The sequence below is a fragment of the Bos javanicus genome, chromosome 5 (genome assembly GCF_032452875.1).
Source record: "Bos javanicus breed banteng chromosome 5, ARS-OSU_banteng_1.0, whole genome shotgun sequence".
In the NCBI taxonomy this organism is placed as follows: domain Eukaryota; kingdom Metazoa; phylum Chordata; class Mammalia; order Artiodactyla; family Bovidae; genus Bos; species Bos javanicus.
Genome location: NC_083872.1, coordinates 80,811,322 through 80,827,738, shown reverse-complemented (window position 1 = coordinate 80,827,738; position 16,417 = coordinate 80,811,322). Strand labels below are relative to the sequence as shown.

Sequence of the window (16,417 nt, the reverse complement as noted above, 5' to 3'; positions counted from 1 at the left end):
AACCCACCTGTCAAATGCAGGAGACATGAGACACAGATTCCATCCCTGGGTCAGGAAGATCCCCTGGAGGAGGGCATGGCAACCCACTCCAGTATTCTTGTCTGGAGAATCCCATGGACAGAGGAACCTAGTGTGCTGCAGTCCATGGGGTCACAAAGAGTTGGACATGACTGAAGTGACTTATCACGCATGCACGCACACACACACTCAAGCAGCAGACTGCATAACAATTGGATAAATCTATTGAGACAGAAGGCCATAGGATTCAACTAGTAATGTTGGGCTAAGCAGTGGGGAGCAAAGATCTCATCCATCTTGCATCATCTGGATAGGTTCACACTCAAGCCTTGGTGTCCTTTGACAGTTCCGAATTTCAGAACTCAAGCTGGAATGGGGAAGTTCTGTTTGTCAGTGTCTCACAATTTCTTTTTGGTATGTTGTCTAATACATGCTGACAACGTTCTTTTTCACTCTGACTACCTTTAGGTGGTTAGACGACGCTATTATTGACGAGATCACACCGAAACTGATCGGAGATTGGCCTAACACATACACCTATACCAAGGCCTTGGGAGAGGTGGTGGTGCAGCAGGAAGGTGGCAACCTCAACATTGCCATCATACGGCCCTCCATCATGGGAGCAACGTGGCAGGAGCCCTTCCCAGTAAGCCCACTCGCCTGGATTCTGCGCTTTGCTTCTGAACCAGCATCCCTCCTGTCCAATTACTCTCTGATGTCTTTTTTGTTTTCCAGTATATATAGCTGAGTACAGCAAATGTGAGGACCAAAATGCACGTTTGGTTCGGGATTTATTCACCACCGGGCTCCTCTGATGTTACGCTGACTGTCCTAGAGCTGGGTGGAGTCTTCAGTTAGTTTCTCAATAACTCTAGTCTCAAAATTCCCGTGGGAAATAACTTTATTTCTTGGCTTCTCCACAATAGTTTAAATATACAAGAATGTTCCTGCTGGCCAAATTGATAATGTTAACAAATTGCCAGGGTAAATAGGAACAGCAAAGCTCAGAGAAAGTCCTCAGTTTAGGAATAATGATTTTTATCTGCATATACTTCTGTATCTTTTTGAAAGTACTTTGCATTATACCATCTTTTTTGAAGCAATTCTGTAAAGCTTTTGTACCAGATAAATCCAAGCTCCATTACTTATTGACATGCAACCTTTTACATATGAGTTGTCTCATATGTAAAACTGGGCTAACCACACCCATTATGGAGGGTTGATGAAATGAGACAGTGTAGAAGGCACTGGCACCCCACTCCAGTACTCTTGCCTGGAAAATCCCATGGACGGAGGAGCCTGGTAGGCTGCAGTCCGTGGGGTCGCTAAGAGTCGGACATGACTGAGCGACTTCACTTTCACTTTCCACTTTCATGCTCTGGAGAAGGAAATGGCAACCCACTCCAGTGTTCTTGCCTGGAGAATCCCAGGGACCGAGGAGCCTGATGAGCTGCCATCTATGGGGTCACACAGAGTCGGACACGACTGAAGTGACTTAGCAGCAGCAGTGGTATGTCTACTGCAGTGCCTGGTCCCTAGTAAAAGGCTCAACTAATATTAATACCTTCAAGTTCTCTCTCCTTTCCCGTCTTATACATTTTGACTTTCAAAGATAAACAGACATAATGAGGTCAACTGGCTTGCTTTGGGCTTAGGAGACAAACTCATAAAGACATTTTTCTCTAACTGCTCCTGAAGATAATATTTTCTCTACCATCTATAGCAAGCTAATACAAGTTGATCTTGAGATAGAATGAATGAAAGATGCTATGACTCTTACAATTGTCAAGTAAGAGTCAATTTTCCGCAAACTATGCTTGAAATGTTCCCCTGAGAAGTTAAAATCAGGCCCAGGTGAGGAAAATGAATTGATTAGCAGATTATGATATTAAGATGAGATCCAGTTTAGCTCCTAAGATGTCATAGACAGCTTGCAACTATTCTTGATTCCTGCTATGAAATAAATGCCGGCAGAATTTTAATTCTTCCACAAACCAAGTGCAGAAAATATCCAGTGCTTTCTCACTGATCTCTGTTTGTAATTTTGGAAATAGTGGACTAGACAGTTTATTGGCTGGAGTCTCAGTGTTGTTGTTTGAAGTTTAAGATTAGACTGCAGATATTCCAAAGGTACTGTGATTTTCTGACATGTGGAACCAACTAGAGATCTTTTCCCTTTTCTCTTTTTAGGGTTGGGTTGATAACTTAAATGGACCTAGTGGGCTCATTATTGCGGTATGTATAACAGTGTGGAAATAATTACTTCAAATGTAGTGGAGGGACAGTAACAAAATTCTAATATTGGCTTAGCTTTACTGATGCAAAACTATAAGCGTTCCTTTACTCACTACAATTGATGCAAATTATTTCAGTTTTGCTGATTGAAAAATAGAGGCAGAATGAAATTACTTTAATTATCTGTCAATATCATTATCAGGAAAATAGAAGTACTGTGATATCATCAATTGCCACTTAGGAGTTTTATTTTTGGATAGAATTTTGAGCCTCTAGTACCATGCTTAGTTAACACAGGATGGGGGTATTTCCTTCTTTTTGCTCTTTAACCATAGCTAGAATTAGGGATGTGATAAAACTCATATTCCCAAAGATTATTAAATTTATGTGCATTTGGATAGAAATATATAAATGCATAAATACATCAACATTGATTTCTCAATATATCTAAGAAAAAGGACTACCAATTAAAGCAAGTTTTTCAAATATAAAAATTGATGACTATAGGACACACTTTTGAACACTAATCCTCTCACAGACAAGGAAAACACCAACCGCTCCTCTGGGTCAGCAGACCTTTGCGTGTGTCTCCCTGCAGGGGAGACTGGTCCTGTGAGCTGCGGCGCTTTCCGGCTCACACTGAAGCATTTTAGGCTCAGAACTACAACTCTTCTCTTTCGGACATTGAAATGGACTTCACCTCTTTAAATGAGTTTAAATTTTGTGAGGGATCTCATGTTTCAGACTGTGCCTCTGTTCTTCACAGAACTAGATCCAACATGAACTACAATACAAATAAAAGACAGTGAATTATGACTACTTGTCAAAGACAGTAACAATGAACTTCTTTTTAATTTCTTTCGATTTCTGTTCCCTACCTGCCTTCAACTCTTGAGGCTTAGTTGGAAGTGAGTGTTCAGTAACTCAGAACATAGCTATTTTAACATGATCCCAGAGTGAGTTTTATTACACTGTTAGCAAAGCTACACATGCATTCAGATTTTCTAAAAATTTCCAAATTGATTTCCCATATTCCAAAGGACAGGAGGAGGGCATGTCAACCCACTCCAGTATTTTTGCCTGGAGGAATCCCATGGACGGAGGAGCCTGGTGGGCTATAGTCCATAGGGTTGCAACGAAGTCAGACTCGACTGAAACAACTTAGCAGGCATGCTTGTCCAAAGGAAGGTTAATCAGTTACAAGAAGACAGAAATTAGGAATATAAGTGCTGACCACTGCAAATTGATGTTGGAAACATGCAGGGTGTAAATAATCAATTACTTCAAAAAGTCAATAAACTGGCTCCTTTATTTATTGACATGGCATTTACTAACATGAACAATTCCCAATTCTTGCATCTATATAGCATCAGTGATCTGTGAAGTAAACAAAGATACTGAACAAAAAATAAATAACGGTGGCCTTTTCCACAAGTAATAAAAAGTTGTTGTTAAGCAGTGGAATTTTATCAGTTTAAAAAGGCATTTCTATAATTTCTAGTGCCTATTACTTCTTATAAACTAGTAGACTCTAGCTAAAAATGACATCATTTAAGAAATGGTAAGTTAAATTAATGGGAAATTTGGGAAAACTTAATTCTTAGAATATCTTATGAATTAATTTTTAAGATATTAAATCTTATTCTTGTTTTTTTTATTTTATTCTTGGTGTTTATTAATTAGCTAAATACATTAAACTCCTCACAAGTTTGAGGAATTTCACTCTGAAGAGGAACCTGAGGATCACTGGTGGTTCTTGGAGATGGCACTTGAACTTGGCTGGGGAGGTTGGATGGCCTGAGAGCAGTCAGTCTTGGCACATTAACCTAGCAAGCAGTGATCAGCGTTAGTTATTATTACTACCAGCATTGGTACTATCTGTCTGATATATACTTTAGCCCCAACTGTTACTTAACGCCTGGCTCAATAATTTATGTCCTTTTGTCTGTGCAGGCTGGGAAAGGGTTTCTTCGGTCCATAAGAGCTACTCCGATGGCTGTGGCAGATTTGATTCCAGCAGACACAGTGGTCAATCTCACTTTGGCTGTAGGATGGTACACGGCAGTTCACAGGTGTGGAGTGGATCCTTAAACTGGCTTTCAAAGATTTGATGAGGAGGAGGGTAATTATGTTGGGCACCTATTCAAAATATATGAATTTTACTGAAGAAGACCCCAAATGTGAGAGGTTATCTGTTTGGATATTTCACAGAGTTCCAGTTATGTCATAATATAGGCATTGAGTTTTTTATAAATACCAGTTAGTACTTGGTTGATCATAAAATAATAAATTCTTCAAATCACTTAACCATGAAATTCTCAATAATTGAAAAGCTTTTCTTTCTATTCAGCAACCTAAAACACAGCTTCCTTTTTTAAGGCAAAGAAGATAAAAGTAGATGAAATGAGAGCATATTTTTCTTCACTTCTCAGTTCCTAATAAAAGTCAAAAGTTCAGATCACCATGTGTGTGTGAGAGAGGTATTTTCTAGTACAAAGAAAAATAATAGGTTGTTTGTATATTTAACTTTGTTAGTAAACAAAATTTTTATTAATTATCTGAAGTTAGATATTTAGATGTTGTCCAATCCAACAGCGCTTCATTGGATTTAGGGAAAAACAAACCCATATTTTTGCAAAGTAAAGATGTCAAGGAGTTAGAAATACAGTTTGCTCTGTCATCCTCATGGTGCCTCCATTTGCTCCATAAATATGTCAGCCTACTGGGATTTTGTTCCTCCTACACATGTACACACACACACTTGCACTTTTCCTAGTTTTCCGTTTTGTTTTTAACCCAAAGAAGGAACAAAAGATGCAAGTGTTGCGTGGAGCGCCTGTGTGTCAGGCTGTGCTTAGTCGCTCAGTCCTGCGCAATTCTTTGTGACACCATGGACTGTCGCCTGCCAGGCTTCTCTGTCCACGGGATTCTCCAGGCAGGAATACTAGAGTGGACTGCCATGCCCTTCTCCAGGGGATCTTCCCAACCCAGGGATTGAACCCCGGTCTACCACATTTTAGGAGGATTCTTTACCGCCTGAGCCACCTAAGAGTGCCTTAGTCATGGGAATTATTGAGAAAAAAAAAATTTGTTTAAGTGTTATTTTCCCTTATCTTTCTTTCATTAGTTCTCCATTTTCTTGTATTCACTTAACTTTCATTTTTCAGACCTAAGTCGACATTGGTCTACCACTGTACATCTGGCAACCTCAATCCCTGTAACTGGGGCAAAATGGGTAAGTGCCTGTAGCAAGTACCTAAGGAGCCATTAGAGAACGCGCGTCCACAATTAGCATCTGCCGCAGGGAAAACAACGTGTCGTGGAGCTTTGAGTCTAATGCAGGAAAAGATAAAACATAGGTAAAGCCAGAAAAATAACTGCAAATTGTGAATGTGTAGAGTTAATTAGAATGCACTGTGGTATCTCAAAGAAAGGGACCAGCGAAACAGCGGCGTGAGTGTGAGCAATAAGGGGTCCATTGGCTGTAGGGATTTAAAAAACAAATAAAGTCAAGCCAAAGTCAGTATTTATAAGCAATATCAGTGATAAAATACTTCTCCTGGCCACTGTGCTCATGCACACAGCCCTCGCCCCCCGGACATATCACTGAGAATGTGCCATGATTAATGGCCAAGTAGATTTAGAAAAATCCAATGATACTAACTGGTATCATTGAGTCAGTGATACTCTTTATTAATTTAGGCAGTCAGCCATAGTGTAACCTTGAAAGTAGCCTGTTGAATTGAATTAGAATTAATCCTGCATATGCCAGAAAATTAGCTAACCAATCTTGTACTCTGCTTCTGATTTTCTTATGAATATCTAAAACTTTTAGATCATCTAATTGCTGTTTAGCTACTAGATGTTGAAAAAAATTAAATGTGCTTAATTTGTTAGAATCTTATTTCCAATTCAGAGCATTCCACTGCACTATTCTATTTGCAAAGTTATTATTTCAGTAAAAGTAAAATGAAATTATCTATTACCATCATATCCAGTTATTTAGATCATATAATGAAATAATTCTGGAAATATTTGGAAATAAAAATAAATCTTCTCTATCTCAGTAACAGAATTAAGGTATCACTCATAAAAAGAGGCATTAGTAGAAGTAACCAAAATACTTAAGTTCTTAAATCAAAAGATGCTACATGTAAATTCCATACATGGGATTCAAAATAGTCTTCTTCTTGCTGAAAATTCTTACTGTCTATTTTATGAACATACACAGTGTAATAGTTAAAAGTGATCTTAAAAATAATCTAATGTGCTTACTTCTTTTGATTATAGTACATATAAAACTCTCATTCTGCTTTTTTCTCTTTTCCTTGTTTTTAAATTGAAGTATACTTATTTACAATGTTGTGTTAATTTCGTGTATATAGCAAAGTGATTCAGATAGATATCTGATATAGATATGTAAATAGATAGATATCATTCTGCTCTTAAAATAAACTTTGCTTTGACAGAAATTGCTGAATCAGTGAAAGTCAGACAGTCAAATCACTGCAGCTTGTTCCATGTTACACAGCCACTTATTAACCTTTTTCTTTATATATGTATATATTATTCAACTATAGCTGACTGACAGTGTTTCAGGTGCACAGCAAGGTGACTCAGTTATACACAAACAGAGATATTATTTTTTAAATTACTTTCCATTATAGTTATTACAAGATATTAACTATAGTTCCCTGTGCTATACTGTAAACCTTTGTTGCATATCTAATTTCTTAAAATTAGAAATCTAGCTTTCTATTTGCCACGTACTAACTTTAACACTCAACAAGAAGGATAAAATTTAGAGGAAAGCCTTTCATTCACAAAACCATTACAAACTTTGTATTTTCGAAATGAAAGTATGGTACAATAAAAATTAAATTCTTTAAAAAATAGTCTAGTGTTCTCACTTTATTTTACACACAAAGCCCAGAGAGAGTAAATGATTCATTCATTGCACATGGGTAGCAGGAGCCGGACATAGAAGTAGATGACGGGTATGAATGTCTAATGATCACCCCACTAGGGATTTGTAAAGTCAACATGAATCCCTCTGGGAGGAAAAGACCCAGGATCAGATGTTTCTGGATAATGTTTTCTGTATGGGGTATATATTTTTCATACAGACTTCCAGGTAGTATCTTTTACAGAGGACAGTAACCATATTATCATAATAATTGATAACTTCATCATAACTGAGCAATGAACTTAGGCAACTTTGAAAATTCTACAAAAATAAAATCAAAACTGAGTTCAAAAGAATGAGTACCTTTTGAAAATAAGTATTTGATTTACAGATGTACATTAAAAGCTTTAAACCAGGTTTTATATAAGTAATGATATACTTTTTAAGATTATTATTTAAGAAAACTCTGGAGACAAGAGTAAAACAATTGAGTCTGACATATTGCCAGAGTAGTAGAAATACCAAAGAAGTAAAAGACTGGTATTTAAAATGAACCAACATGAAGGAATCCTAATTTTAGAGTCTCTCTTTTACATAAATCTTTATAAAAGTTTACATAAATCTTTATAAAAGTTTAAGTAAAGTGTTAAGAAACTTTCCTGATTGTTCTGCAAGTGATGATCCAACCAAAGAAATAACACCCCCAGGCTCTGTCTTGGGCTTTCTGAATAGACTAAATAACCTTGAAATTGAATTGAAATTTTAGTATTGACTAAAACTATTTTCCCAAGAAGTTGTTTTAGGGTAAAGGTTTCAAGTGAAGGATTCAATTCTTAACCAATTTACATTGTTTAAATTTGCAGATGACCACTTGCCTGGTGTAAAAATCTTAGTATTATTCTTGACTTGACCCATTGCAAATGCCATCCACCATAATGGGTGGCATTTGCAATGCTCCTGGATTTAGCACTTAATCTCCCCCATCCCCACCCCCTCTCCAGGACTCCAAGTCTTGGCAACCTTTGAAAAAATCCCATTTGAGAGAGCTTTCAGGAGGCCGAACGCTGACTTCACAACCAACAACATCACAACCCATTACTGGAATGCTGTCAGTCACCGGGCCCCTGCCATCATCTATGACTTCTATCTTCGTCTCACAGGAAGGAAGCCCAGGTGAGAAACGGAGACAATAGCTTTAGGAGTGTCTGCATGAAAGTTAAGGACTCCAGTCCTTTGCCTTCCCATCACCTACGGGTCAAAGTGACAGTTGAATCATAGTTATGATTATATCTCTAAGGGAGTTAACTATATCTCTAGTTATGATTTTATCTCTACAGAGGGACAATCAAAGCAGTAGTAGTGGGAACCCCAAGGGAACCCTACCTTAATGTTAAGGAACTTGCGTGATGAATTCACCTAAAAAGAAAAGCAACTGAGAGTCTGTATCTGGGAGTTTGTAAACTGTTAGATTCAATCCCTGGGTTGGGAATTTCCCTTGGAGGAGGGTATGGCAACCCACTCCAGTATTCTGGCCTGGACAATCCTGTGGACAAGAGAGCTTGACGGGCTACAATCCATAGGATCACAAAGAGTTGGATGTGACTCAGTGATTTAGCAGGACAGTTAATCTTACAATGTGCTACAATGTTAACAGCCTCACATACAAACAAGGGGTGATGCATGATGACCTCATTTTAATTCTCACAACAACCCAAGGAGGGTATTCTCGTCCCAGTTTTACAGGTGAGGAAATGGAAGTTAGAGAAAGAATTTTAAGTAGTCTCAGAGGCAGAGACAGAGGAAAGATCTGGAGAAACCTGAACTGAACTTACTGCCACGTGGAGATGAGTGAAGAGAGTAGAGGGAGCAGAGTGTCAGGGTGTTGACGCTGGGTGACTTAGGGCATGTCCCTTTCTACTCTGGTCTCACTTGAATAACACTTTGTGTTTCTGAGTCATCATCATTATCATAATTACCAAAGGCAATTCCTGCCATCAGAAGCCTGATGTTAGCCTCTTTTAAAGGAGAAATTCTCTCTCAGTGTGTTTATTTCCATTCTTATTAGTAGAGCAAATGAGTAATGCTTAGGCAATGTAGAGTTTATCCACATTTTCAGAGATCTTACTTAGAGTTCATAACTCATTGTCAGTTTCTTCTTGAGTAAGGTGCAAAGGGGGACACTATGTTTGTGGGGAAATATTTGTATAACGGGCTTATTAAATAAAGATGGGAAAAGAAGGAAAACCAAACACTGCTGGCAGAAACACAAGCCTTTAAAATATATCAGAGTTGGAAGGAGACCTGGATGAAGAGCAAAGTTCAGTAAGAAGAAAAGAAAAACACAGGAGGAACAGGCCCAGTAAAAATCTTTATGTATTTTGTTTGTAAGAAATTAAATTGTAATATTCATGGGAAACGATGATTCATTTGGTGATAGGAATCTTAAGAATAATCTTTAAGGCAGAAAGTGCTAGAATCCTTCTGGACCCTTTCCTTCCCCAAGTGTGTTTGTGTGTAATCACTTATGCATTTACAACCATATGTATGGTTTTGCTTAGAGGTAAGGCGTGTCTCTATGTATGTTTAAATCAATCCTACATACTTTCTTTTTCACTTGTATTCCGTGAAAATCCAAGTCATTCTGCTAGCGCTGTCTTTTTCACCCCCATTACAAACAATGGGACAAGTGTCAGTGCACACGCATCTTGATAGAATGTGCCTTTAGTCTGTGGAGGATGCTGAGGGGTAGGCGTGCTAGATTGGAGGGTACATTCAACATGGATATTATGACTACTACCAGGTTGCCTTAAAGGAAGCCTCTGTCAATTTATACACTATCACAACAGCTCATTAATACTTCGCAGAAATCAATATTTTGAATTGTTAAGCTAATGACAAGAACTAACATCTCTGTCACTTTGATTTGCATTTTCCTTGATTGACGGAGGGGCTGGGTTTTCATTTGTTTATTAGACATTCATGTTTTCTCTGTTATGAGTTGCTTGCTTCTATTTCTCACCTATTTTTTAATTTTGTTTCTTATTGTAATATAATTTATTTACAATGTTCAGATGTACAGCAGTGATTCATATATATATATATGCATATATGTATATTCAGGCTCTTATTGCTTATTTTATATATAGTAATATGTATCTGTTAATATCAAATTCTAAGTTTATCCCTCCCCCGCTTTCCCCTTTGGGAACCGTAAGTTTGTTTTCCATGTGATCCTGTTTCTGTTTCACAGTAGATTCATTCATATCATTCTTTTTAGATTCTACATATAAGTTATATCATATTATATTTGTCTTTCTCTGTCTTAATTACTTCGCTTAGTATGATAATCTCTATGTCCATTCATGTTGCTACAACAGCATTATTTCATTCTTCTTTATGGCTAATATTTCTATTTTTCTATTGGACTTTACTTATTAATTTATGGAAGCTGTGTGTATATGTATATATGTATAAATATATAGTTTTCAAAGGAGGAATTCTCTCTCAGTGTGTTTATTTAGGGGCTTCTCTCATGGCTCTGTGGTAAAGAATCCGCCTGCCAGTGCAGGAGATGCGGGTTCAGTCCCTGAGACAGGAATGTCTTCTGGGGAAGGGAATGGCAACCCACTCCAGTATTCTTGCCTGGGAAATCCCATGGACAGAGAAGCCTAGCAGGCTACAGTCCACCGGGTCATAAGAATCAGACACGATGTAGCAATTAATCAACAACAATATTCTATTTTTCTGTTGGGTTGTACTTATTATGAAAGTGGTGTGGGTATGTATATATGTGTAAATATATAATTAATGTGGTTTCTTGAAGTCAGTTTCTTATCCTGTAGCTCTGATTATGAAGCATTTTTAATACAAGGGAAACTACATATTATGCAAGTCTTAAGAGCATGGAGTTTGGTCAGACTTACAGACCTAAATCCTGGCCTTCACTAATTTATCCATATGAGCCCTAAATTACTTAACCTTTCTAAATACTAACTTGTTAAAAAGAGATTGTAATCATACCTATTTTACAGGATTTTACATTAGGGTGCATAAAATATAGTAATCACTATTATTACCAAAGAAAAATTTTATATGATAAAATGAGTCATTTTTCCTTTATAGCTTTTGCATTGTATGTATTAATAAGATCTTCACCACATGAGAATAATAAGTGTACTCTTTCTTTCTAAAAAAATACTATTTTGCTGATACAGTCCTGTACATACAATGATCAGATCAGATCAGTTGCTCAGTCGTGTCCGACTTTTGCGACCCCATGAATCGCAGCACGCCAGGCCTCCCTGTCCATCACCAACTCCCGGAGTTCACTCAGACTCACGTCCATCGAGTCAGTGATGCCATCCAGCCATCTCATCCTCTGTCGTCCCCTTCTCCTCCTGCCCCCAATCCCTCCCAGCATCAGAGTCTTTTCCAATGGATCAACTCTTCACATGAAGTGGCCAAAGTACTGGAGTTTCAGCTTTAGCATCATTCCTTCCAAAGAAATCCCAGGGCTGATCTCCTTTAGAATGGACTGGTTGGATCTCCTTGCAGTCCAAGGAACTCTCAAGAGTCTTCTCCAACACCACAGTTCAAAACCATTGTACACATTGTATAATCACTTGTACAATGATTATTTTTTACAAGTAAGTCTATTGAAATCATATCAATTACTTCAGAGTTGTAAAATGAATAAAGATTGTAAATTTGTTTGGATTGCTGTAACAGAATATCATCAACTATGTGGCTTATAAACAATAGAAATTTATTTCTCATAGAACTGGAGACTAGGAAGCCTAAAATCAAGGTGCTGGTGGATCCAGCATCTGCTGAGGGCCCACTTCCTGGTTTCTGACAGCCATGTTCTCTGTGTCCTCACAGGCTGGCAGGGCCAAGGGAGCTTTCTGGGGTCCCTTTTATAAGGGCTTTCCACATCTGCCAAAGTCTCCTTCTCCAATACTACCACATTAGGAGTAATAGGTTTCAACATGTGAATTGTGGGGGGATATAAATATTCATTCTATAGCCAAGATGTTAGATAACAATAGCAAATGGAAACCTATTATGATGCTTGAATTAGGGAATAATGATTCTACAGCCTTGCTTAAGAATTTCCCATAATACAATGAGAGAAGTACCTCATGAGTCATTAGAGATATGGACATGAGGATTTGACCAGAAATAAGACCAAATTCCCAAAATAGCATCATAAGTCATTATGGGGTCAACTATAGTAGTCACTGTTACCAAGATTAGCCTAACTGGTGGAAGATAAAAATCAAATGATCTTTAGGCCAGATATGATTTGTAGCTAGAAAATCTAGTTTTGAGCATTAACTATGTGACCCTGAACCTATTAATCCTTCTGCAAAATGAAGATAAACAATATAGACCCTGACTACCTCATGGAATCATACTGTATAAATTAAGAAAGCATGTTTTTTAAAAATATAAATTGTTACAAAATTGGGAAGTTCAAACAACAGGTCCTCACCACGGGGTTAAAAGATTTGATCCATTTAAAGTAATGAGATCCAGGGGGTCCCATTTGCAAAAGCAGAGACTTTTTGAAGTCCATCAAAACTGGGTTGTAATTTTGGCATTGACACATGATATTATCATGGCTACTCAATCTTTTCTAAGCTAACTTTATCTGTTCATAAAAACACAAACCTACCTAACAGGGATGTTACCGGTATTAGTGGAGACAATATTTTTTTAAACGTTATCAGCACTGTGCCTGAGTAGATTATTAACAAATAAAATATTTTCCCCTTTAAATCTGCATTAAGAGCTGTTTTTGGTTCACCAGATGCTAATATAGTCACCACTTCTGCCCAGAGTTATATACAACTCTCATTGATTTGAAACCTCAAATCAATAAATTAAAAAAAAAAAAATCCAAGAACGTACATTAAAGAAGAGAAATAGGTTTTCTTCTTGTCTACCTCAGAATTCAAGAACGAAGAGTATGTCATTGGGGGTGAATATCTTGCTCGGCTTTTAAAATACTTGCAACTCTTGAAAAAGAGATGGTAGGAAAGAGACAGAGAAGTAGCTTTAGTGGTATTAAAATGCCTGCTAGAACAAGCTCCTTTAGGTTCAGCTGCATCCCTTCTTTCAACAGAGGGTTAATGTGGAAGAGAAAAAAGAATAAGAATTTTAATGAGGAACTGAGGGAAACGTGGGAAGGAATAACTTTTATATTTTTCAGACCTAATTTTTCATATACCCCTATGTAGTAGCAGGAAAGCCACCACCTGTGGTGCACTGATATTGGCTCCTATGTGATCTTTACCTCAGGATGACAAAGCTCATGAATCGGCTTTTAAGAACCCTTTCCATGCTGGAGTATTTCGTCAACCGGAGCTGGGAATGGAGCACCTACAACACTGAAATGCTGATGTCCGAGCTGAGTCCCGAAGACCAGAGAGTGAGTACAGTCCCGACAACCGGCAGGCAAACCTTCCCCACTCGGAAGTTAGAACTATTTGACTTGGAGAGTTGATGAATAAAGGCAGTTTTATATACACAGATTTTTTTTTTTTTCTTTTTGGGCTAAGAAAATCAGTGAATGCTATCAACACAATGGCAGGACACAAGTGTAACATAGGTAAGAGATCTAGTTTCTTAGCCTTTGGTCAGCTTCTCCCTGCTATTCTGCAGTCAGGTCTCATAAACTTTGTTTCACTCCTTTGTTCACCTTTGGTGAGTGAAAGTGAAGTGAAGTCGCTCAGTTGTGCCCGACTCTTTGCAACCCCATGGACAGTAGCCTGCACCAGGCTCCTCCATCCATGGGATTTTCTAGGCAAGAGTACTGGAGGGGGTTGCCATTTCCTTCTCTTCAACAAATCCTCAATACCTCTGTCTTTCCCTCCCAAACATATGCCTTCAATGAAAAATAATAATTTTATGGCTCAGCAACTCTCTCATCCACTGTTCTTGTCAAATCAAAATCATTCTGCATCACCAAAGCTACAGTTCCTTTCTTCCTACCTTTTTAAAGCTAACTTTCCACCTCTGCGTTCTAGCCCATCTCAGATCTCCTACCATCAGCATTTCCCTCTCTGTAGGATTGTCATTCTTCCTCCCTATAATGATGTCTCTTTGACCATTCAGACATTTATTTCTCAAGACAGGCCTATACTTTAATTGTTTAGTGTAAGTACTATTTGGGCTTCCTGGTGGCTCAGATGGTAAAGCATCTGCCTGCAACTCGGAAGCCCCGGGTTCAATCCCTGGGTCAGGAACATCTCCTGGAGAAGGAAATGGCACCCCACTCCAGTACTCTTGCCTGGAAAATCCTATGGATGGAGGAGCCTGGTAGGCTACAGTCCATGGGGTTGCAAAGAGTCAGACATGACTGAGCAACTTCACTTTACTTTTTACTATAAGTACTATTTATTTCTCTGTATTAGCTTCTAACCAGTCACAAATGGTTGTCCTGAAATTCACGAATATAGAAAACTGTATTTTGTACATGTTCCTAGCTTTGATTTTCCTCCATTTGTTCCTTGAGCACATTCTTGGTTTCAATTAAGCTTTAAAGTTTTCAATCTCTTGACTGACATTTTCCACTAAATTTTCTTAAAAAAAAAAGATAAATTTCTTCATTTATCTTGTACTTGACAGCATGCAGAAGAAACCAAGTCATGTTGAGAAGTAAATGTTAGATAAATACCCTCACCTGTCAGCTCCTATCTACCAGCCTCATAGTGCATGATTCAAATGCAAGTCCTAAAATTACTTCCCACCAGGAAACCTAAGGATTATTTGCAGTCAGTTCAGTTCGGTCGCTCAGTTGTGTCCAATTCTTTGCGACCCCATGAATCGCAGCACGCCAGGCCTCCCTGTCCATCACCAACTCCCGGAGTTCACTCAGACTCACGTCCATCGAGTCAGTGATGCCATCCAGCCATCTCATCCTCTGTCGTTCCCTTCTCCTCCTGCCCCCAATCCCTCCCAGCATCAGTCTTTTCCAATGAGTCAACTCTTTGCATGAGGTGTCCAAAGTACTGGAGTTTCAGCTTCAGGATCATTCCCTCCAAAGAAATCCCAGGCCTGATCTCCTTCAGAATCGACTGGTTGGATCTCCTTGCAGTCCAAGGGACTCTCAAGATTCATGTTGATGTATGGCAAAACCATTACAATATTGTAAAGTAATAAGCCTCCAATTAAAATAAATTTATATTAAAAAAATAAATAATAAATTAAAAAAAAAAGAGTCTTCTACAACACCACAGTTTAAAAGCATCAATTCTTCGGCCCTTAGCCTTCTTCACAGTCCAACTCTCACATCCATACATGACCACAGGAAAAACCATAGCCTTGACTAGACAGACCTTGTTGGCAAAGTAATGTCTCTGCTTTTGAATATGCTATCTAGGTTGGTCATAACTTTTCTTCCAAGGAGTAAGCGTCTTTTAATTTTGTGGCTTCAGTCACCATCTGCAGTGATTTTGGAGTCCCCAAAAATAAAGTCTGACACTGTTTCCATTGTTTCCCCATCTATTTCCCATGAAGTGATGGGACCAGATGCCATGATCTAAATGTTGAGCTTTAAGCCAACTTTTTCACTCTCCACTTTCACTTTCATCAAGAGGCTTTTGAGTTCCTCTTCATTTTCTGCCATAAGGGTGGTGTCATGTGCATATCTGAGGTAATTGATATTTCTCCCAGCAATCTTGATTCCAGTTTGTGTTTCTTCCAGTCCAGCATTTCTCATGATGTACTCTGCACAGAAGTTAAATAAGCAGGGTGATAATATACAGCCTTGACATACGCCTTGTCCTATTTGGAACCAGTCTGTTGTTCCATGTCCAGTTCTAACTGTTGCTTCCTGACCTGCATGCAGGTTTCTCAAGAGGCAGGTCAGGCGGTCTGGTATTCCCATCTCTTTCAGAATTTCCCACAGTTTATTGTGATCCACACAGTCAAAGGCTTTGGCATAGTCAATAAAGCAGAAATAGATGTTTTTCTGGAACTCTCTTGCTTTTTCCATGATCCAGCAGATGTTCACAATTTGATCTCTGGTTCCTCTGCCTTTTCTAAAACCAGCTTGAACATCAGGAAGTTCACGGTTCATGTATTGCTGAAGCCTGGCTTGGATTTGCAGTCAGATGCAATAATTGTTATATTAAATGTACTAGTTGAGATTTTGTTGTTGTTTGGTTGCTAAGTCATGTCTGACCGCTTGCGCCCCCATGGACTGTAGCATGCCAGGCTCCTCTGTCCATGGGATTCTCCAGGCAAGAATAC

At 38.4% G+C, this 16,417-nt stretch overlaps 1 protein-coding gene across 4 annotated transcripts in view; it reads left to right on the top strand.

The window, feature by feature from the left end:
• The window catches only part of FAR2 (fatty acyl-CoA reductase 2), a 177,433-nt gene that overhangs the window by 151,763 nt on the left and 9,253 nt on the right, over window positions 1-16,417 (top strand). For 3 of the 4 annotated variants that reach the window (XM_061417508.1, XM_061417506.1, XM_061417507.1), the window contains exons 5-10: window positions 487-664; window positions 2,209-2,253; window positions 4,207-4,325; window positions 5,421-5,488; window positions 8,161-8,332; window positions 13,463-13,592. In XM_061417508.1, coding sequence (XP_061273492.1) covers window positions 487-664; window positions 2,209-2,253; window positions 4,207-4,325; window positions 5,421-5,488; window positions 8,161-8,332; window positions 13,463-13,592 — 712 coding nt within the window. The remainder of the gene's footprint in view (window positions 1-486; window positions 665-2,208; window positions 2,254-4,206; window positions 4,326-5,420; window positions 5,489-8,160; window positions 8,333-13,462; window positions 13,593-16,417) is intronic. The other variant, XM_061417509.1, reaches the window with a different exon arrangement.